At 39.9% G+C, this 22796-nt stretch overlaps 2 protein-coding genes across 3 annotated transcripts in view; both read left to right on the forward strand.

Moving 5' to 3' along the window:
- LOC117560013 overlaps positions 1-21519 on the forward strand; it is a 32153-nt gene extending 10634 nt beyond the window's left edge. The window contains exons 4-8 of one of the 2 annotated variants that reach the window (XM_034236763.1): positions 16971-18016; positions 18903-18972; positions 19082-19262; positions 19958-20144; positions 20234-21519. In XM_034236763.1, coding sequence (XP_034092654.1) covers positions 16971-18016; positions 18903-18972; positions 19082-19262; positions 19958-20114 — 1454 coding nt within the window. In that variant the 3' untranslated portion in view covers positions 20115-20144; positions 20234-21519. The remainder of the gene's footprint in view (positions 1-16970; positions 18017-18902; positions 18973-19081; positions 19263-19957; positions 20145-20233) is intronic. The other variant, XM_034236771.1, reaches the window with a different exon arrangement.
- LOC117560028 lies at positions 7155-11723 on the forward strand. Its single transcript, XM_034236782.1, has 11 exons — positions 7155-7478; positions 8277-8406; positions 8553-8793; positions 8944-9220; positions 9569-9746; positions 9914-9990; positions 10094-10274; positions 10434-10676; positions 10813-10984; positions 11079-11225; positions 11361-11723. The coding sequence occupies exons 1-10, from the start codon at positions 7248-7250 to the stop codon at positions 11104-11106; spliced, it is 1758 nt and encodes a 585-aa protein (XP_034092673.1). The 5' UTR covers positions 7155-7247; the 3' UTR covers positions 11107-11225; positions 11361-11723.
- Positions 21520-22796: the final 1277 nt, after the last annotated feature.

The raw sequence follows: 22796 nt of genomic DNA on the forward strand, positions 1-22796 counted from the left end.
AGCTCTTTATATCCGTTAGCATAGATAGCTAACCAGATGCTAACAACAACATTCCACGTTACCGCTCGCTCGCGCACTCACAAAATGCTTATATATATCGCCAAAGATTTCGTAGTTTTAATAAAACATGATTCTCAAGCAGTGGCGGCTGGTGGAAATGATTTTAGGTCGGGCTATTGTAATGGTGAATAAACCACACAGGGAAAATGTTGAGAAATGACCCCTTAAATTATGACTTCTGGTGATGTTAGAGGTATGAGAAGACTGATCATACCTCCATAATCTTCAGTGTGGTTAGCTATGAATCTTCCAAAACTTCCAAATACCTTGTCCTGTACATAGTTTCTACAGTAAACTGTGCAACAGTACAGTTGGCCCACACAAACTACAGAACACCGGTTCTTTGGGAACACTCAAATGATTTAATTCCCATTTAAAATCAGGAGACTAAATACGAACATTATATGCAGACACAGACATGGTTCAGTAAACACAAAAATATAGTGTGTGTGTGTGTGTGTGTGTTTATTTATCACGGGCACATAGTATCTGTCCCCGGCTGTTTGAAGAGCAAGCATGCGAAACAAAAGACAGCGTTTACCTGTTTGCATCCAGCTAATCACACACACAGTTACAATCACACTCCCTGTAATTGACATAATCAATAGATAGTTTAGCTTGTCACCATCATTTGCTGTGGCCTACTGATGTTACCGATCGTAACTGAAAGGCTGCCTGCCAAGCGTAAACATTCAGCCACGTGACTCGCAAACTCTCGCGAGAGTTTTACACAAGACGGATCCTTTCTAGTCATAACCAACTCACAGACTGCATCGGGCGCTGAAATTGCCGCCCTTTCACCATCAGATCTGAAGACGCTGATTGGCTGAAATTATGTTTCGGCAGCATAGTTTACAGATAGCAACAGTCAGCAATGTGTTGGATGCTGCTGGGGCTGAGTGAGGGCTCCTTTCTTAGCGCCCAGATGAGAGAGGGTAATGCGGCCAGGCAGGAAACATGTGACTTTAGATATCGTAACACAATTTGAAACGAGATTTTATTTTAGATTATACATTTTACTGATACCAACTATATAATATTTACCTTGTTCATTAAAAATAAAAATAAAATATATTTTTTTAAATATTTTTTTTAATTTATTTTTTAATTTGTAATGAAAATCAAACATGTGGGAAGAGGGGGGGCGGTGCCCCTATGGGCCGGCCACCACTGTTCTCAAGCCTATGTGGAATTTGCTCGTGAGAAAGAAGTAGGCCTACTATTTGATCGATGGTGCTCGTCAAAAGGGGTAATATGTTTAGAGGACCTGAAAACATTGGTACTTATGGAAGAGTTTCAAAACTGTTTACCTGAAAGAGTAGCCACATACCTTAATGAGCAAAAACCTGTGAAACTTTCTGATGCTGCGGTTTTGGCTGACGAGTATGTTCTTACTCACAAGTCTGTTTTCAGTGAGAGGTATAGGGCGCAGGCCCGGGTTGGTGACAACAAGGTCAGGGAAAGCCCAGGTTCCACTAACATGCCATTGCAGGCCAGTATGTCAGGTGTTTACATACTGTGTACACCAAACTCTTTCACCAGGGAAGATCTCCTAAATATTAGAGAAACAACTTCAGCGGATTACTTTCCCACTTTTCTCTGTTCTTCAGTGGAATTACTGGATATTCTCGTAAAAGGTACCCTCACCTGCATTCGAGCACTCAAACGCCACAGGAGAGGGAAACAGGCCGGGACACTCGTGCACCTCCGGAGCCGCGGACTTCGCACGCCGCTACCCGTAATATTTCTCTCCAATGTGCGTTCCATAAGCAATAAACTGGACGAGCTTCAGCTACTGGTTAGTAGAAACAGAGACTTTTCTTCATCTTGTGTTTTGTGCTTCTCTGAGACCTGGCTGTGTGGATCGCTTCCTGAGTTGGCGCTTCAGCTGGCAGGCTTCCAGCTGTTCAGAGCGGATCATGACACTGAGCTCTCTGGCAAATCAAAAGGTGGAGGAATATGTTTTTACACAAACATTGGCTGGTGCAACGATGTGACACAACAGTGATTCTGCAGCACTGTTCTCCCACTCTGGAAACTCTTTTCATCAACTGCAAAACCTTTTATTTCCCCCGAGAGTTCTCCTCATTCATACTGGTCGGTGTGTACATCCCACCACATGTGAACGTGCAGGAGGCACAGCGCACACTCGCCGACCAGATACTGTGTGTGGAGAGGACTTATCCGGACTGCCGAGTTATTGTTCTTGGTGACTTTAACAAAGGCAACCTCAGCCATGAACTCCCAAAAATATAAACAGTTTATTAAATGCCCCACCAGAGAGGGGAATATTTTTGGATCACTGTTACACCACCATCAAGGGAGTCTATCACGCCGTCCCCCGCGCTGCATTGGGCCACTCTGACCACACCATGGTTCACCTGATTCCTGCATACAGGCAAAAACTGTGTAAACCTGTAGTGAAGACATTCAGGCAGTGGAGCAGTAAAGCTATGGAGGAACTTCAGGCGTGTTTGGACTGTACTGACTGGGACATGTTTAGGACTGCAACGCAAAGTCTGGATGAATATGCAGAGGCTGTGACGTCATACATCAACTTCTGCGAGGACAGCTGTGTACCAACACGCACCAGGGTGAGTTTCAACAACAACAAGCCCTGGTTCACACCAAAACTGAAACAGCTAAGATTGCACAAGGAGGAGGCGTTTAGGAGTGGCGATAAGGCACGTTTTAGAGAGTCGAAGTACGTCTTTGGTAAGGTGGTGAGAAATGCTAAACGACAATACTCTGAGAAACTCCAACATCAACTCTCCGCTAACGACTCTGCTTCTGTTTGGCGTGGTCTAAGGCCCCGGCCCCACGGGGACGCATACGGTAAAACGCATACGCAAACGCAATCGCAAAAAAGGCTTCCGTCCACACCAGGGCTCTCGACTAACATTTTTCACCATCCTCCCGGAACCGTTCCGAAATACAATCCAAGCCGTCCCGAAATTAATGTGGATCGTCCCGAATTTAAAATATTAGTTTTTCTACATTATCATTAGTTAAAATCATTCAAAGTGACCTTTAACATAAATAAAACATCATACAAATCATTAGATCTGGATCTGGATCTGGATTAATACTGAGCAGAACCCAGAGGTATCACGCTCAGTGGGGGATGGATGATCCCCGCTAAACTCTCTGATTGTTCTCGGAAAGAAGGAGTATTTAAGAGTGTCACTAGTTGCGAAAATTCGCTCGAAGTTCAAAGAGTTGGCTTTGCGGGTTGCACTTCTTCTAACTGGCTCTAGGTACATTGATGCATCAATGGCTGAGATGTTATGGACAATCTTGAAGAAGAGAACCAAACGAGCCAATCGCCGCCTTTCACTTAATTCCACCCAGTTCACCGCTTGAGCATTTCTGTGACACTGCTGTCCCATTCATAATCTCCAAAAATGAATCTTGCACCTCTTCTTTGTACTGATTCCAGGGCATCACTGTCTTTATCAGTGTAGGGGTCCCAGACCGAGCTGGCGTACTCTAGTTTAGAACGTACTAGGGCCACAAAAGCTGTCTCCTTCAGTTTCTGGGGACAGCGTCGCAGGTTCCGGCATAGGAAGCCGAGCGAACGGTTTGCCTGTGTTACAATTTGGCCAATGTGTTGGCCAAATTTCAGGTTGTTATGGATTTCTACCCCAAGATAAGGCTGGTGGGTCACCTCTTTTAACACCTGGCCACATAGAGTATAGTTTTTAATGTGCGGGTTTGTTGATCTGCTTGTTCGTAGGATGTAGCACTTACTAGTATTAAAGCACATTCCCCAAGTGTTAGCCCATTCCTGAAGTCTAGTCAGGTCACCCTGTAGGTCTTCTTGGTCACTTCCATTTTTAATAGGCCTGTAGAGCAGGCAGTCATCCGCGAATAACCGCACTGTTGATGCTACATGTGACGGCAGGTCATTAATGTAGCATAAGAAAAGCAATGGACCCAGCACAGTGCCTTGTGGGACACCAGAGTCAACGTGAACTGTACTTGATTTCACCCCTTCTATGACTACTTGTTGGCTTCTTTGCATGAGAAAGGTTGTGGTCCAATCAAGTATTGGGCCGGTTATACCCATGTGGGCCAGCTTTAGCAACAGGGGCTTATGTGGAACCGTGTCCAAAGCCTTTGAGAAATCAAGGATTGCCACATCGACTTGCAATTTCTGGTCATGATATTTTGCCAGGTCATGCATTGTGACTAGGAGTTGAGTTTCACACGAATGGTTTTGTCGAAATCCATGCTGGAACGGGGTGAGGACATTATGCCTTTCCAGGTGATTCAACAGGTGTTTGCAAATGATGTGTTCCAGGAGTTTACAACATACTACTGTCAGGGAAACTGGTCTGTAATTTGCGGCGGTGTGCCGGTCCCTTTTCTTGAATATAGGCGTAACGTTTGCCTGCAGCCAGTCATCGGGTAGATTTCCTGTTTGCAGTGACTGCGTGAATACGCACTTGAGCAGTGGGCCTATTTGGGGGGCCAGCATTTTGAGTATACGATTGGGTAGACCATCTGGGCCGCTAGCCTTGTTGATCTTAATATTTGCCAGTAGTTTGGTCACTCCTTCAGTCGTGATGATCAGGTCTTCTATCTGCGGGGCTGGATCTCCTGATATAGAGGGCTGGCTACCATCATCCTTAGTAAATACAGATTTAAATTGTTTGTTAATGAGTTCAGCCTTGTCTTTGCTGCTACTGTAGAGGTCTTCACCCTCTCTAATAGGGGAGACTCCAATGTTGTCCGCTCCACACTCTTTGACATATTTCCAGAATAGTCTGGTATTGTTTTCAGCAAGACTCTGGGTGAGTGTGTTTTCAATATAGTCCCAGTGTGCACTGCGAAGGTTATTTTGAACATGTTTCTTTTGGTTGCGGAAGTTTTCCCAATCACGAGTTTTGCCTGATCGCTTGGCTTTGTTGTATAACTTATTTTTATTTTTTATTTGGCGTTTCATGCAGTGAGTGAGCCAGGGCAGGTTGTGCCGTGTGGTAGTGAACTTGGTCGGGATATGCTTATCCATCTGTGAAAACAGTTCGTCTCTGAGCATATTCCAGTTGTCATTCACAGTTCGCTGGTTTTCTGTTCTAACAAATTCTGTGCTGAACACTTCCAGCTCAGTTTGGATGGCTTCCCAGTCTGCTAATGAAAATGTGTAAATGTTTCTCTGGGCTTTCTTTGTATATACAGGATGTATACTAGAGTCCATCATGACAGCACAGTGATCTGATATGCCTGGTATTGTTTGCACATTTTGCACGAGCGTTTGATTTGAAGTGAATATCAAGTCTAATATGTTCTGTTTTCGAGTAGGCTCGAGTTGTACTTGTGTTAGTGAGTATTCTTTGACTATGTCTAAAACATGTTGGTTTAGAGCTATTTTGTTTGTCCCTGGTTGTTCATTTTCCCAATCTATACCAGGTGCGTTGAAGTCACCACCTAGAATTATAGTTTTTTCTGATGCGTTACCAGGCAATAGAGAAATTGATTTCCGAAGCTCATCCAGTTCGATCGGTAGAGAGTGAGTATCGGCCGATCTCGATCGGTGACCGATCGATCAGAGCATCCCTAATAGAAGCTACCAATGTAAAATGTTTTGCTCGCTTGGGAAACCTTGACCGAGACCCACATGATTTCAATTTCTGTGTCTGTGGTTGCAATCCTTGTTGCTGTAAAGCAGGGGTCTTCAACTAAAATTCAACGAGGTCCAGTTAGAGAAAATGTCCCCATGCAAAGGTCCGGAACATCAAAATGTCTAACTTGCTTCATGAATTAGTGTGATATATATTGAAGTGACCTGTAGCTTTATCAACGTCTGCATGTAATCAACAACTGACTGCCAATCAAATAAAGAAAGTACAATTCAAAAACAACAATATTTATTGTCAATTAACATTGAACTATACAGATATACAGTAAATACTGTGGATATGTGTAATGTTCCTCTCAGGCTGCATTTACAAATAAAATAGAGAAAATAAATAAAATAGCTTTTGAAAATATGTGCATCTTAAAAGTGCTTAATTTTAGATAAATAAAGTGTAGCAGCAGCTTGAGAGTCCCTTTTTCTTTGTTAACCGTTTCACATCATGACTTAACAGTTTCAGACGATTATAGAACAACATCAGTCTTTACACATCATAACAATTGAACAGTTTCAAAGTTTCTCTTTCTTTCCCTCTTATATTGCAGTCCCTCACTCACTTTTTTAAAATTCAGTGTAAGAATTGAGCTCGAGCTTGTCCTGCCAGGAGTTTGTAAATCTGGGCCGACATCGAGTCAGGGCCATTCTCATACACATGCAGGTGCTCATTGGTTACAGTGATGCAAACATAGGTATGGTGAAAAAAGAGAGAACTATTCGAAGCAGAACAATAATATACCATCTGACAAAGGCCTGCGCTATAGTGCTTCAATTAACTGGCTATTCTTTAATATACTCAGATCAATAGGAGACAGAGATGTTAAGTTAAAAATCAAGGGTTTTTATTATTATTTACAGCAGGGGTGGGGAACCTTTTTCCTTTCAATTTTTACAACATCCTCCGAGGGTCGTACAAATTATTGAACTCAACCTCTGCTTAAAAAAACTAAAATCACAGCCCATTCATTTGGCCTTTCTTTCATGCTGTGCAAAGAAAAAGCAACCTCTTAATCCAGATATCTCACCTTGACTCACGTATGCATGCATGTGCACGGTGTGGCGTGACCACCAAAACAGAAAGATATGGACACAAGATGTGTGCAAATGTATTTAGTATCCTATCCATGTGAACATGATTTAAAGGGGACCTATCATGCAAAATGCACCTTTGGACGTCTTTTATACATGAATATGTGTCCCCGGTGTTCCAGGGAACTCACCAAGTGTCAGAAAACACAACCCTCTCTATTTTCCTCCTTCGCCAAATCTCTAAAAAAGGGGCTGAAACGGATCTGAAAAAAACGGATCCAGATTTCAACACTTTCCTACGTCACAAAGAGACGTGCTCCGGTTATTGGTCAACTCTCGACCTATCAGGGGAATGAGCCACGGCCACGTGCATTGCCAAACCTCTCATTCGCATATAGGCTATCGGCAGGCTAAATCAACTCCAGTCACATCTGTGTTTTTGTCTGCTCTTGCCAGGATATCTAAGCGAGTTAAACTTTGTGCTGTTGTTGGCTGCAAGACTCGAGAAGGGGGACTGCATGCAATGCCATCAGTGGAAAAAGAAAATAATCTGTGGCTAGACTTCATTTTCAAGGGACATGTGCCAGAAGACCACGGCAGATTTCTGTTTGTGTGTTCCAAACATTTTACCACGGACATGTTTATGAACTTCTCTCAAGTCCAACACGGATATGCCTCCAAGCTAATGCTAAACCCGGGATCAATACCAACCATCCGGGAGCAGGCCAGTGAGGACACATCCAATTTTGAAGCTGTAAGTTTTTATTTAGCGGTGTTTTTCCTGATAAAGCTATCTCTAGCTTGTAGTATGTAGCATGTAGCTTCGCCGTATCAATGTCGCCTCAAACCCAAATAGTAATCGGTTAGGTGTTTATATGTTTTTATAACATTTTATATTGTACGCTCCGCAGTCTTTGCTTTGTCTTTTATTTTAATTATCAGGCATTTGCTAACATGTTCAGACATACTGCCGTAATGGCGATCTGTGTGAAGGCTGTAAAGCCACGCCCTAGCCGATAACACAAGTATTTATTCTCCTATGTATTAGTATTTTGTATCCTCTAAAATCATATTGAGTAAGTTATAATAACAAACGTAATCTTCTGTAGGTAAGTGCCGTTTTTTCCAGCGTTATATGTAAAAGCTTTTGTGTGTTTACTTGTTTACGCACATGAATATAAATGGGGATGTGTTAGGATACAACACTGTGTGTGAGGGGGGACACACACCATGAGTAAAACAGAACTAAAGCCCCGTTGGTCTGTTGTTGTTGACGAGGCCTTACCTAGCAACAGGCTAATTAGTGGCTAGCACTCATTACAGTCAGTCTACTGAGCTCAGCCCCTCTCCAACACATCATCTGTATTGAGTCAGAAACACAGCATGCACGTTACGGTTCAAAACTAACTCAGATTGGAAAAGGCTAAGCAAAAAGCTTTGCTAAATAGAGAGTTTTAGCCCCCATCTTTTGGGATTTCAGACGATATTTATCCAAATAGTATTTTCTCATCCGGAATACTAAATTGAGATGATTTTGTTTTCTTCTTTACAGGCCAGCACCTCACATGCTACCAGCAGATTACCTGTGATGACAGATTCTGCATGTCAGACTGACCCACCCAAGTACCGTACTGTTCGTACACAGCTATCCTCGAGGACTCTTGGTTCACATCGAAGTACAGGTTAGAAGCACGTTTTTCAAATGTTCTTTGGATACATCTTGACATTCTGATGTTGTAGCCTTTAATTTGTGTGCTTCTAATTGTTGTAAAATATTTTTGTTTTATCTTTTGTTTTGTTTTTAATGTCAAATACAATTATGTTACAGCTGTCCAGGCTAAAATTCCCTGCAGAAGCGTTGGTGTCGAAACACTTCCGTTGGAAGTGCCAGTGCCCTTTTTAACATCCACCCCCTTAAAGAGACCACCAAAGAGGCCCCGTGTGGATCTTGAAGAGGAATACGAAGATCCATTTGAGGGAAGCTCTTCTTTGGTGTTTTCCGAAGGCCAGGATGCAACTTATGATCCAGCAGAATCCATAACAAATGCTACAGAAACAACAGCCATGTCGTAAGTTACTGAAATATCACTATGTGTGAGTTTGTCTATGTATTGTATTTTTTGCTGTATATAATTCAAACATTGATAATAGGGAAACACCAAAGATCTCTAAAGCAACAATCTGTGTGATGGATCTTAACTTCTATTTTTTTGTTTTAGTGGTCAAGAACAAAACCCCCCCCAGACGATCAACGCATACATCGTGTATGAGACCTGCCTCATGGAGCTTTTTGAATCATGTCCTGTGTGCAAGCGTGTGTGTGATGTACAAACCAGAAGGATCGGTACATTCATATCAGTGCAGCAGCTTTGCCCCCATTGTCAGTTTACAAGAAACTGGAATAGCCAGCCTGTTCTTGGGAGTACTCCAGTTGGAAACCTGCAGCTATCAGTTGCAACATATGTCAACGGAGCATCTTTCTACAAACTTTCAAAGGTAAATTAACTGCAGAAGATTGTTTTGCCAATGTTTGAAAATGCAAATGTTGTTGTTGAATAAGATAGGACAAGGTAACAATAACAAGAGTGAGAAAAGGTGGGAATAGGGCACTGTTAGGTAACGACCCATGCTAATATGTAAAGATCTTTTGGGAGGGTGGTGTGGAGAAAGAGAAGAGATGTGAAAGGGGCACTGTAGAGTAAGCACCCCTAATGACATGTTCAGCTCTTTCCCTGTTTAAAAAAAGGGCAGCTCATTTGCACTTTCCAGGTTCTCCTCATTGACACATCTACAGGTGATCTTTGAGATTAAAATGTATTCTTGCGGTTTTCTTTCAACCATTAGGTCTTCAAAGCAATGAATATGCAGCTATGCAAATACAACACCTTCCGAAGGCATGCCAGGATGTTCATTGAGCCAGCGATTGTTTCTTACTGGCAAAAATCACAGGAAGGCATGCTACAGAAGCTCCATGCAGAGGAGAAAGTGATAGTTGGTGGTGATATGAGGGCTGACTCCCCAGGTATGTATTTTTTATATAATTCACATTTTACATTTCAGAAAGGGGTTTCACTATGTGTGATTTGTTCAATTAATGGTTCCTGAAAAACATATGCTAAACACTACAAGCAAAAATACAAATTCACCATCCGCAGAGAAAAGTAATTACTGTAAAACATATTTTCACAGGCCACTCTGCAAAGTTCGGAAGCTACACTATGATGGACCTGAAGAACAACAAAGTCGTTGACCTCCAGTTGGTTCAGGTAAGTGGGGTGAAATGAAATATCAATGTTTTTTTCTTTAACACTGTTTGCACGTTATATTTAAAATGTGTGTATCAATGGTTATTTGTATGTGTCATAACAGAGCAATGAGGTTGGTGGAAGCTACCACATGGAGTTAGAGGGCCTGAAAAGGAGTCTGGAGTTGTTAAAGGAACGTGGTGTGACTCTGGACTGTATTGTCACGGACAGACATCTGCAAATTCAGAAATTCCTAAGGGAAAGCAGCATCACCCAATTCTTTGATGTGTGGCACATAGAAAAAGGTATTTTTCTTTATATTAATTTCCATGTAAATAAATCGATTGTAAATACAATCATTATTTTATTTAGACACAAACCCGGCTTCCTACAATCACATTAGTATAATAATATTTTGAGTAAACTTGTATGTATATTAACTACATGTTAAATGTATTTATTAGGGATTTCTAAGCAACTGGAGAAGGCTGCAAAAAAGAAAGACTGCGAAAAACTTCGAGGGTGGGTGAAGAGTATAAGAAACCACATATACTGGACTGCAGCAACCTCCACCACCGGGCCTGAGAGAGTGGCCAAATGGACTTCCATCCTGAACCACGTGCAGGATATCCACTCTCATGATGACCCCCTGTTCCCCAAGTGCCTTCATCCACTGCGCATTGCGCAATACCAATGGATGGCTGCAGGTATGTTGTTCATAAACCATATTACATTACTCCTCTATAAATATTTGTAAGGGACAACTATTGAATACAGGATGTTGTCAGACACAATCTATAAAGCATGACAATTCAAATATGACTTTGATTTTCAAATTCTTAGGAACGCCGGCCTTTCACAAGCTGGAGACAATTCTCTCAACCAAGAGGATTTTGAAAGCTGTGGCCAAACTCAGCCCACACCACCAGACTTCATCTTTGGAGTCATTCCATGCCGTCATCCTGCGCTTTGCTCCAAAGAATGTTGTGTTTCCATTTCTTGGAATGTTGTGCAGGTAAAATAAACCATAGTTACTTACTAATTAGTGACAATTTGTACATCCTTTGCTATTATTTACATTTTTTTTTTACTCATGGCGGAAATGAAAGACTACCTGGCAGCCCTGCACTACAATGAAAACGCTGAGCGTGCACAAGCCACTACATCCACTGGAAAGCCTCTGTATAAACTGCAGTTCCCAAAGGCCAGGAAGGGAGAATGCAGAGCAAAACCAGTAAAGACTGACCCCACATTCTGTAAGTGTTTAAAATATTTATTATACAACTATTTACAAATATAAAATAAATAAATAAAAAATAACTTTCAGTTTTGTACATGCATATACTAATGTAAACCACATTTTTTGTTGTGCTTTTTTTAACATTGCACAGGCTACGTGGCCAACTTGATGGACCTCATCTTCGACCAAGTCTTTGTGGACCCTGCACCATTCACACAGGAGCTTCTGAAGATACCCATCCCAGAGGACCTGTGTTCCCAATATGAGCGACCTGACAGGGAGGAGGTCATCTCCGGGTATGCTACTCGGTTCAATTTGGCTGCTGTCTGAACCAAACATAGATATTTCGCGGATCAGGAAACTCTCTGCGAATCCTGAGGACAACGCAGGCCGGAATCACCACTCTGATCCTGCGTCCAAGGAAGCCCCAGCACCAGCTCACAAAGCTTCTGTAGGCTAGATACCTGTGACGCCTGAAATCATTAAAAAATATATTTAGTGTCATTTATATATAATACAAGTACATTTAGTTTTTTTTTATGGGTTCAAAGAACCGTTCATTTTGACAATAACGTTCAGAGTTGATATCAAATGTGTCGTGATTATTTATGTTTGGATGGGTAAAGAATATTCTGATTTCAAAAGCATAAGGTTGTGTGTGGACTTTTTTTGTCGTACACTTGGGTGTGTTATGCCATTGCTGTGTAATAATATATATATATATATATATATATATATATATATATATATATATATATATATATATATATATAATAGTACATGTACAATGAAAGATTGCATAAAGCCATATACACCAGTATTTATTTCCATGAACAATATTAGCATTCGTTTTACAATTTCAGTCAAAACAAACAAACCACTCACTGCTCTATTTGCCTCAACTGTAGTCCACCATGTTCAGCTCTGTAAATATTCAATGCATTCTGCAGGGAGAACACATTCAGGCACACAGGCTCCAATCCAGGATGGTCCACCATACAGTTAACAGAGTCTTCAAGTTCCTGCATCCGTCTTGACACTTAGTGTGATAAAGATATATTGAATGACATGTTAAAAATGTATTCTCTAAACAGACAACTTAGTGAAGCTATCAAAAATGTTACCTGTGGTATCTCTATGCAGCACACATTCTCCGGTTCAGAAGGCATCGTGGCGCAATTTGCACATGTACACCTGTAGAAAGAAGTCAATAACTGAGCTTTTAAAAACACATGAAACTACACACATTGCTGACAACTGAGGTGTTGTTGGAGTTATACTTTTTATCACCCTAAGTTATTGAACTTTCCAACGGTTGTTGCACGATGTTGGAAGAAAAGGACTGTAAACTATTAATAAACGCAATGAGGCCATTGTATATATGCTGAAAATATGAATGTCTCCCTTTATAAATATGTATTGCTGTTTTTGCGTTACAAACTATAAGTTACAAACTGTACACATTGCATTCTTGCTAATTAGCCAACATATGAACGGAATAAGTAGCAAGCATCGTAACAGAGTAAAATAAATAGGGACAACAGCTTGTCAACTAACCATTCAGAAACGTCCTGCTGCAACCGAGATGTTTCCACCTCCACCAAAACCTCCGCTGCTTCAGGGTCAGTCTCTGGATCAAATTCATAATATGCTTGAACACATGAATTGCTCTGAGATGACATGTTTATTCCACACGTAATCACAGCAAGCATGGTAACATGACTCTCGCCGGCGCATGCCCCGCTCTTCTGCAGGGGGGCGTGGTCAGCTGCTGCTCAGAATTTTCAAAGACAGGCTTGGAATAGAGCGAAAATGAGCGAAACGAGGCATGGCTAAAAAATGATCCGTTTGGTATTTTGAAAAATAAAATGTATAAATATACCTTATATAGGTATGGTCATACACTATATCATTTAAATATAGCATGATAGGTCTCCTTTAAGTGGGGGGGACCTAGACCTCCTCTAGGGGGGTCCGGGGGCATGCTCCCCCGGGAAGATTTTTTTTTTAAATATTGAAGTTAAAAGCATCAATCTGGTACACTTTGAGAGCAACATTAAGAGATCTATGGATACATCTCTCAACACCCATATAAAACAGAACTGTAAGCATATTTTTCTTTTTGGATATTTTACAAATCACTCCCCTTTCAAACTCTATTCTTGTTATTTTTAACAACTTTTTTGTTACTGTCATATAGAGTTTTGGGTTTGAAGGCAGCTGGGACACATCCTGAATTAAGAGAGGTATTTATAAGTAATAAAATACTTTAGTGTTGCTTGCATCCTATTTTAAAGGCATTTCTTTTTATACTCTACTAAAATGCAACAAAAAAAGGGTTTGATTCTATTAATTGTCTTTTTTTATTGCACTTTGGCAGCAGATTCCTGTGTAGCTTCAGATCTGAGTTGTCTAAGCCTAATTTATACTTTTGTAGCAACACTATTTGTATATAATGGCAAAGAAAGGGTTCAGAGTCTTTCCTTTTTTTCCTGTGTCATATGTGGCAGCACTGTTCAATGTTTCTTAAACATTACCCACTGTAGTGACGTGTGAATAAACTCCAACTCTGTATCAACAACACTGTTGTGTAACTTCAGTTAAATACTTGTATGTGTGTAGATTAGAAAGAGGTAAGATAAAGGATCTGCAGGATTTTATGAGGTATTAATCGTACAAAGGTCAGTTGTATACAAGTAGAAATGTGTATTTACCTGGTAGGAGGCTATCAGTAATGGCTACGCCTCTCTATTTGGACTGGTAGATCTCGGCAGACTGGCAACTTTAAAAGTAGCTCTCGGTTCAAAAAAGGTTGTGCACCCCTGGTCTAATACAACCAATTACTATGCTAGTAAATCAATCTGTCAGCACGAGGGAAGTTCCATCATCCTGGAATAAGGCAATAATGTCCAGTTACAGACCAATCAGCATCCTCCCCTGTGTCTCTAAGGTAGCTGAGAAATTGGTGTCAAAACTAATCACCAAACATTTAGACAAAGGCTTCGCTCCACTCCACCCAATGCAGTTTGGTTTTCGTGCTCACCACTCCACTGAGACAGCTTTTTTATTTTTTTATTTTAATTTATTTATAGAACACATAGCCCATTATAGGACACAAGCCCATATGTAGGTGCTGTCTTCCTTGATCTCAGGAAAGCTTTTTTGACACTGTTGACCACCAAGTGCTCCTTACAAAGCAGACGTATTTCAATTTTTCGGCAGATTCAATACAGTGGGTTAAGTCTTACTTATCGAACAGAAAACAGTGTGTTTTGGTCAACGGAGTCAAATCCCCCTACCTTGTCAACCCTGTTGGGGTTCCACAAGGTTCCATTCTTGGACCGTTACTTTTTTCACTGTACATTAATGACTTGCCTAATGTATGTCCTGAGTTGAATGTGCAAATGTATGCCTATGATGCGGTCATCTTTGTACATGGGAAAAACACTGAAATTATCTCATCCTGTCTCTCAAATGCTTTGGACAAGGTTCAACACTGGCTGAACAACATTTGCTTACAGTTAAATGCAAAACAAACAGTATGCATGATGTTCAGTAAACGACCAGTCAAAATCGAAGGATCCAATGTGTTTTTAAACGGAGCAGAAATAGAACTGGACTAGAATGGACTCGAACTTGATTTTTAAGAAACATATTAAGAAAGTATCCAATACCATTAAATTCAACTTGCAACATTTTAAACAAATTAGACATTTCTTAACTGTCAATGCTGCAAAGTCATACCTCCACTGTATGATTCTATCCCACATTGAATACTGTTTGACAAACTGGTCGTTTGCTTGTGCCACAAACCTTAAACCAATAGAACAGCTGTACAAGAGAGCTATCCAGGTGTTTGACAGAAAGCCAAACTCATACCACCACTGTACCATCCTTGAAAAACACAATTTCTTGAGTTTTGACAATTTAAAGTATGTGTTTTTTTTAATAAATGTTTACATGGACTGGCCCCCCCCTCCCTTAAGGGAATTCATCCACAAAAAATACACTGGACGCTGCACTAGGTCAGAAACCAGAGGAGACTGTGAAGTCCACCATAGACGGACCACTTTTGGACAAAATGTCCTCTCCATTAAAGGCAGCTCATTGTGGAATAGCCTCCCAACTGAGATACGGGATTGTCCCACTCTCAATGGTTTTAAAGGACAACTTAAAGAATGGTTGAGCAACAAACAGACGTGTAATCACCGCTAAATGCACTTTTATACAGGGGTATCTCCTCTTGCACTTTATGTAGCACTTTTATCTTATCTTGCACTATATATATCATAGCTGCTACATTGTACTGCCATGTGGTAAATGCTTGTATGCTGCTCATGCTCTTCCTGCATATCATGTATTTATCTTTGCTATGTATATAAATGTCATGTTCTTATATGTTGTATGTGACGGGACTACGGATGGAAATTAGCTCAAAGCTAAAATACAGCTCATTTACACTTGTAAGCATTATTTTTGTTTTAAAGTGTTCATCAATGTGCACTGTCCCGGTTCAAATAAACGATTAAATGAAAATGAAAAAATTATGATGAGGGAGTTGTAATCAGAAAAATCTAAGTGGTTCTTGTTCATAAGGATTCAGCAGTATATTGTATTGCTTAACAGTATCATGCCATGCATATTCCTGACAGTGGTGTCTATCGCCTTACACTGATGCAGATAAGCTACTGTTGTGTTAATCAGGAGGATTACTACCCCTTGCCTGAGTACACTGTCCATGGCACATCAATGATAATTCTTTACCATTCTATCCCTTATTCCAGAATAATGGCTAACTTGAATGAAGAAATCAAGGAGATAATCGGCAAGACTTTGCCAAATCTCCCTTAAGAGACCCATTGGCAAATACTTTCTAAACTTCAGAGCTCTGGCTTGGAGTCAAAAAACGATTTGAAATATGTACAGCAGGAAGACATTGCTGATCTGTTACCTGTAATTCAGTGCCAAAAACTCCTGGATTTAATTTAGTGTGGCATTTAAGTAGGGATGCACCAATACTGCAAGTATCTGGTATCAGGCAAATCAGTACTAAAATATGGTACACATATAGAGAACTGGTATATAATTTACCCTGAAACATTCTGATACCAGGAGCCACATTAAGTAACAGTAACCATACTGAGTTTATTTTGTGCATTTTTCATAAAAAGTTTTTTCTTCATATTTTATCATATTGTTGTTGCTTATTGTTGTTACTTATTATAGATAAAAAAACTACAAAAATGCTCTCACTCTCTGTCTTTAGCACTTAGGTAATGTATAGGGGTCTGGACACAAACTGGTCCTCAAATGATTCACTGATGTAAGTTCTATGCCAAACTGAAAACGTTTTGATCAATCACAGTAGCAAAGCAGATTTATGTCATCTGGAAGTGCCATAACGTCAATCATGTTGTAATCATGTTGCCAATTCAAAAAGTACGAAAAACTGATTCATGGGGACTGGACACCCTTTTTAACATTCGAGACCCCAAATGTTCCCACCCATATCGGCCAATACCAATACACATTTTTGTAAGAATGTTAGTAAAAAGTACAGGTGCAAAACATGTTAAGCTTTTCAGACATCCCTAATATAAGATAACTAAGTGTTTTTTAAACATAGACTAAGTTTTTTTTTTCTTTAGGTAATTTGAAAGAAACAAGGCCAATCCACATTTTGCTAAATGTCTGCAGTGACACTGTTATAACTTATTAGCGATGTACCCTAAATCTTTCTTTGTTGATTTTGTTTTTGTAGAGACGGAGATAGTTACATTGGATCTGCAAGTTATTCCAACCTCTTCACCACTGAGTAGTGCTTTGTCAGTCTCTGAGTCTCGATCGACATCATCAGGCACTCCTAATTCTAGCCCTTCACAGCTGTTGGCCATTGCATTATTTTCAAGCCAGACAGGAAACAGAGATTCAAGCAACAGACCTTCCACATCTCAAGTACTGAAAACATGGCCAGAAACATTCCAGGTCCCTTGGGAACAAATGCCACAAGAAATACGTTCTGCAATTCTAAGCGGCAAGAGACCTAAACCAACAGAGCGACGCCAGATGGTACGAATACTCGTAGATGAAATGAGGAGGTATGAGGCTAACCCCACTCGCTCCCAGTGTCTCACTGTGATTCGAAATATCATCAGGCAGTACCCAAAGAGCTTTGCTGATATGACCGCAGACTGGTCACTTTTGGGTTGCGGTTATACATCACTTCTGATTCAAGTGAAAAACCGCATTGAAAATGTGAACCGTGGCGGAAACTATGCACACCACCGAGCTTCTAGATCCAGTTCTACATACAAGAGGGGGCCAACCGACACTTATGGATGTACAAGATTTCAGCCAGAGCTCCCTCCAGAAGAAACTAATGAGACTGTGGAGCAGAACCGCCAAAGACTGGTGGAGATTTACAGGCAGGAGGGTGCAGGTGGAGTTGAAAGAGCAGAGGTCAAAAATCGAATGGAGCTCACATTCTGCCTACAACGTCGTCATATAAATGAACTTCCACCACCTGACATTGAAAATATGAGAAGCAAATGGCCTTTTCTTTTCACTCAAATGTGCATATATGCACATTTTGAGTTACTCACAGACATCAATGTGCTTCGTAGCTTGGAACTCAGCATGGTGGAATGTGGGAGAGACATCACAGAATACTTCAGGGGAAAACCTACCAACAGAGATGTCAAGGATGTCCTCTCTAATTGTGAAGATAATGAAATGGCACTTTGTGTTGTTCAGCTGCTCATGGCACACTTTGGAGAGGACCTAACAGGGCTTGTCCTTCTTACAAATGTAAGTTTATATTGTCTTTCTTGCCCTGTGTTTTACATTTTGATTGCCATATATATCTATTCACAGCAGGTTGACTGAGGATACTTCAGAAGCCCACTTATTTAACCTCTAGGTAGGGCTGCTCGATTATGGCAAAAATCATAATCTCGATTATTTGGGTCAATAATTGATATCACGATTATTAAAAACGATTATCCATTTACTTAAAACATCAATTTATTGGAGAAAAAAAATGTGAGCAGTATGTTTTTAACAGTTGATTACCCTGAACTTTAAAGGTGGGGTAGGTAAGTTTGAGAAACCGGCTCGAGATACACTTTTTGTTATATTCCATGGAATGCTCTTAACATCCCGATAGCAATGAATATCTTAAGTGCTTTGACAAAAAAATCTATAAAAAAACGTCATCTGTGGAAGCCGTAGTACTGTAAAAAGCACGACCAATCATTTTAGCCGGCCCGGCTAAAATAACTGGATGGCCTACCTGCCTGTCAGCCATCCACCTGTGCACACATTTATCTCGTGCCCTCATTGGTCATGTGCGCGTTCGTGTGTGTTGAAGGAGGGGCTCTGTGAGGAAGTAGCAGATTTTTTCCGGCTGTGTATTTTCAAATTCTAGCGATCTCAAGCTGGTTTCTCCAAAATTACCTACCCCACCTTTAAGTATAATTATAATAATAATAATAATAAAATAATCATTTTATTTCCATTACATTGTTTTCGTAATCGTTGCAAGCCATAATCGTAACTGCGATTTAAAAAACGATTTAATTTAGCAGCCCTACCTCTAGGTTACTGTCACCCAGTGTTTTCAGATTATTGACGTTTGTTTATTTTCCTCCTTAAAAACCATATTATATCTCCCGTCTTTGTCTGTTCTCTACAGGTGTCTGCCACCGCAGCTGACGTTGAGACAACCCTCACTCTACCTGCAAGTCCTCGTCTGATACTGCTTGGTATGCACTTCATTGATAGACATAATTATTATATATCAGATTGGCCATCTTTCAGTTTACAGATGTTTACGCAAGGTGAGATGCATTCTGATGTTACTATTACTTTAAGTTTCAGATGGAACCGGGCAAGTCACTACTGGACGATGGATGATCACCCTTGAGGGCCGTGTCATATCTGAGGGCATCACACCAACCTTTTTGACGGGACTTGCTGCTGTCTTTGCAATCTACTATATATTCAACCTTCAGTATCAGGAAGAGGCAGCCTGTACTCTGGAATTCATTCAGAGGTAGGACTCCTTTCATTTCCCTGTAATCATTATGTTTTTTTATTTACAATTAAAATCTTTGAAACCTGAATAACCACAAATCATTACTTTGCACACTTAAAGGGATAGTTTGGATATTTTTTACCATAAAATGGTATTAGTTACTTATCGGTATTGACACAGACATTAACTCAGGCAGGCAGTGAGAAATTTCCCTGCCAGCTGGTCAATTGTCAGGCAAAAATGAATAGCAGAACATGGGGTCAGCTAACAACGAAATGTCAAACCTCAACACAAAAAAAACATGAACCATTCACATGAGAATACAACATATATTGAGTAATTCTGCTGCTTGATACTCTTATCCGAACTCTCTATATCTTGAAAATATTTTCTTTGTTAATTATGTGTATTACTATTCAGTGGAGCCGATTCCCATATCAAGCCGCCAATAAGCTTGAATAGAGGCATAATATGTGAACTGGCTCCAGTGCGTAGTAATACACTGGCAATTTTCAACAAATGAAATAGTTCCAAGATATAGTAGGGTCTGATCAAAAATCAAGCAGCGGAATTGCACTAAATACCTCATGTCAGTACCGGTTAGTAACTCATATCACCTTATGGAATAAAACCCAAACTACCCATTTAAGACAACAAAGTGTTCCTAATAGTTTTCCATTCAGTCTCTGATCTTAAAAATGTTCTGATTTCAGGCGCTTCATTGGTATCAACCCAGAGAGAGGAACAAAGGCCATCCGGGGCAAGGTTGTCTGCAAGAAGACAGGTGTGATCGTCCAGAAGAAGTCTGCCACAGTCAACACACACGTCTCCACACTACTGAAGAACCTCCTTGACTTTGAATCGGACTGACGTTGCCACATTATGCCACAAGACACTTTGGTATTACCAGCTTTATAAGCATTGCTATTGTACATTCCCGATTCTAGAGTTATTTTTGATTAATTATTTCGTTTGTTGCTGTTTTACAGTGGCAACACTGGTAAGGAGAGGAACAAGGACCAGCAAGGTGATGGTCATCTTTACCTGAACCAGAAGATTCCTCTTTGTATCAAGACTGTCCACACCCACCCATAATCTTCCTGAAGTTAAGCATGCACCTACCTCACAGGACTATTTCAAGAGGCAAAACACAAGCCCCACATTTTGCTACTGGTGCATATTTTCTAAATGGTCTTAATGATGCATATTTTCTAAAATGTTGCTTATAATGCATTTGTTCAAAAATGTTCTTACTGATGTATATTTTCACAGACAGCAGAGAATACAATATTGCAGTAAATTTAGATATTTTAAACTGCTTTTTGAGAGAACATAAACCTCACAGGATTATTTATAGGTTAAACACTTGTCCTCTGTATTAGTTGCCTTGGTATTCAGCCAAATTGTTTGAGCCGAGGTCAAGTTCAAGTTTGGTAAGACAAGTCACATATAACAATAATTTGGAAGGAGTTACAACTGATGTCTCAGGTGTTTTCACGTTTGGTAAGGTGCAGTATCTGACATGCAATGTAACAATTTCAGTTTATTGCCATTGTTTCACTTTTAGGCAATTTAATTTAGCTAGTCTACATGTCTTTAGCTTGTTTCTATGGTTGTCACGATACCAGAAATGTAGTAGTCGATACCAATAGTGAATTTCCACGATTCTCGATACCAAATTTAGATACCACTGTAAAAAACAAAAACAAAACCATAGATAACCATGTACTTCAACATACACTCCTTTATTACCGTTTGCATACTGGTTTTTGTCAGGAAGTTAAACAGGTCATAATTCCCTCTCTATTATCTATGTTATATTGCTGTGAAAACATCTCATTCAAACATTTATTCAAGTTTCTCCCCAAAAAGTATATTTTACATGATTACATTTGAACACATGATGACGTTAGAATTTACCTTCGCCCAATACTCATTTTTATTGAACACATCATAATGTAACTCAATGGTTAACGTTGGCTGTTAGCTCTGCAGGACTGTGCTGCTTACCGGCTGCTAACTCCTAACAGCTAACATTAGCTCTCGTCCTGCCTATTTCAACACTGGGGGAAAAAATAGGGTGCGTGTCAATAGTGAGTTTACTGCATTTCCAACACATTTTCTACGAGACGGCACACCGCTAGTCTCAAAGTATTGGTTCTCGTTACATCCCTACTTGTTTCTCTGGGTCTTCCAAGAGCTTCTTTTCTTTTTTTTACAGGAGCAGAATTTATATTGCCACTGCCTTTTTAAATAAATGTGTGTTTGCATTAAATCCTTTCCAAATTGTTTTCTTATTTTGCATTATTTTCATAATAATGCATATTTTAAGCGGATGTCTGTAGCCCACAGAACAATACATATTTTATGTTAATTTAATTAATAATGGATTTTTAGATATTCTAACCTGCTAAATTGAGTTGTTGTATTATCAATCAAGTAATCTACTGGCAACCCCCTAACCAGAATGTTACTGTGAATCATTCAATGTTTTACAGTAATAAACTGAAATTGTTCAACAGTATGAATACTGTAGAATTTCAGTTTATTGCTGGCGTCTCTGCTGCCAGTATTTTACTGTTAATTGAAAAGATACAGCAGTATACTGTATTTTATTTTTACAGTGAGAGGCTGTGAAGTCATTTCACAGTATGAGTACTGTAGTATTACAGTAAAGTGCTGGCGTCTGCCAGCACTTTACTGTTATTTGACAGGAAAATGTGTTACAGTGTACATCTGATATCTAACTCCTTCAGCCTACTTTCAGCTGCAGAAACCATTCAACTATTACATTATTCAGCTATTTCAGGACATTGAGGCTATACTTTTTGTTGTTTATACCATTTTTTAAACCTTTTTAAATATTAAGCTTCTTCACTATTTGTCCTACTCTGCCAGTTTTACATTTCACATTAGAGTTTTCCAACAGTCAGGGCAGTTTGAGCTGTAAGAATGTTTATTCAAATCATATAACTTTTCTACATTTTCCCCTCTAGGTTCAGCAACAACCTTACTTGGTTTCTGCTGCTAAAAGCTCTACAGACACCATTCAACTATTACAATATTCAGCTTTTTCTGCCTTTTCAGCTAATTTCAGCAACAAATGTACAGGGCTTACAGCATGTGCACGCATTTTCAGCAGGAAATGCATTTTCTAGTCATCTTATTCTGCATCTTCCACCACAAATGTCATGCTACTCGTCTGGCAGCGTTGACACGAAACACACAAAAAACACATAAAAACGTGCGGAATGACCGGGATTGGGTTGCTATGTCTTTTATAAGAGATTCGCCTAGCCGTTTTCATGCAAATTTGCAGAAAACTGCGATAATTTGCTCCATAGGAATGAATGGGAAATCCATTTGAACAGAGATCAAAAACACTCCTTTGACCCCATACAGATTCCGCATACTTTAACTTAGAACAAAAATTCCAAGTTTAAACGGTTTTCGAGACTATGGACTTTATTAGACTATTTGGATATTTTTGATAGCTAGTATGGTTCTCACGTAGTTTACGTTTTGTGGACATTTCACACTATCACATTTTAT

Source organism: Gymnodraco acuticeps, unplaced genomic scaffold, assembly GCF_902827175.1.
Source record: "Gymnodraco acuticeps unplaced genomic scaffold, fGymAcu1.1, whole genome shotgun sequence".
NCBI lineage: Eukaryota > Metazoa > Chordata > Actinopteri > Perciformes > Bathydraconidae > Gymnodraco > Gymnodraco acuticeps.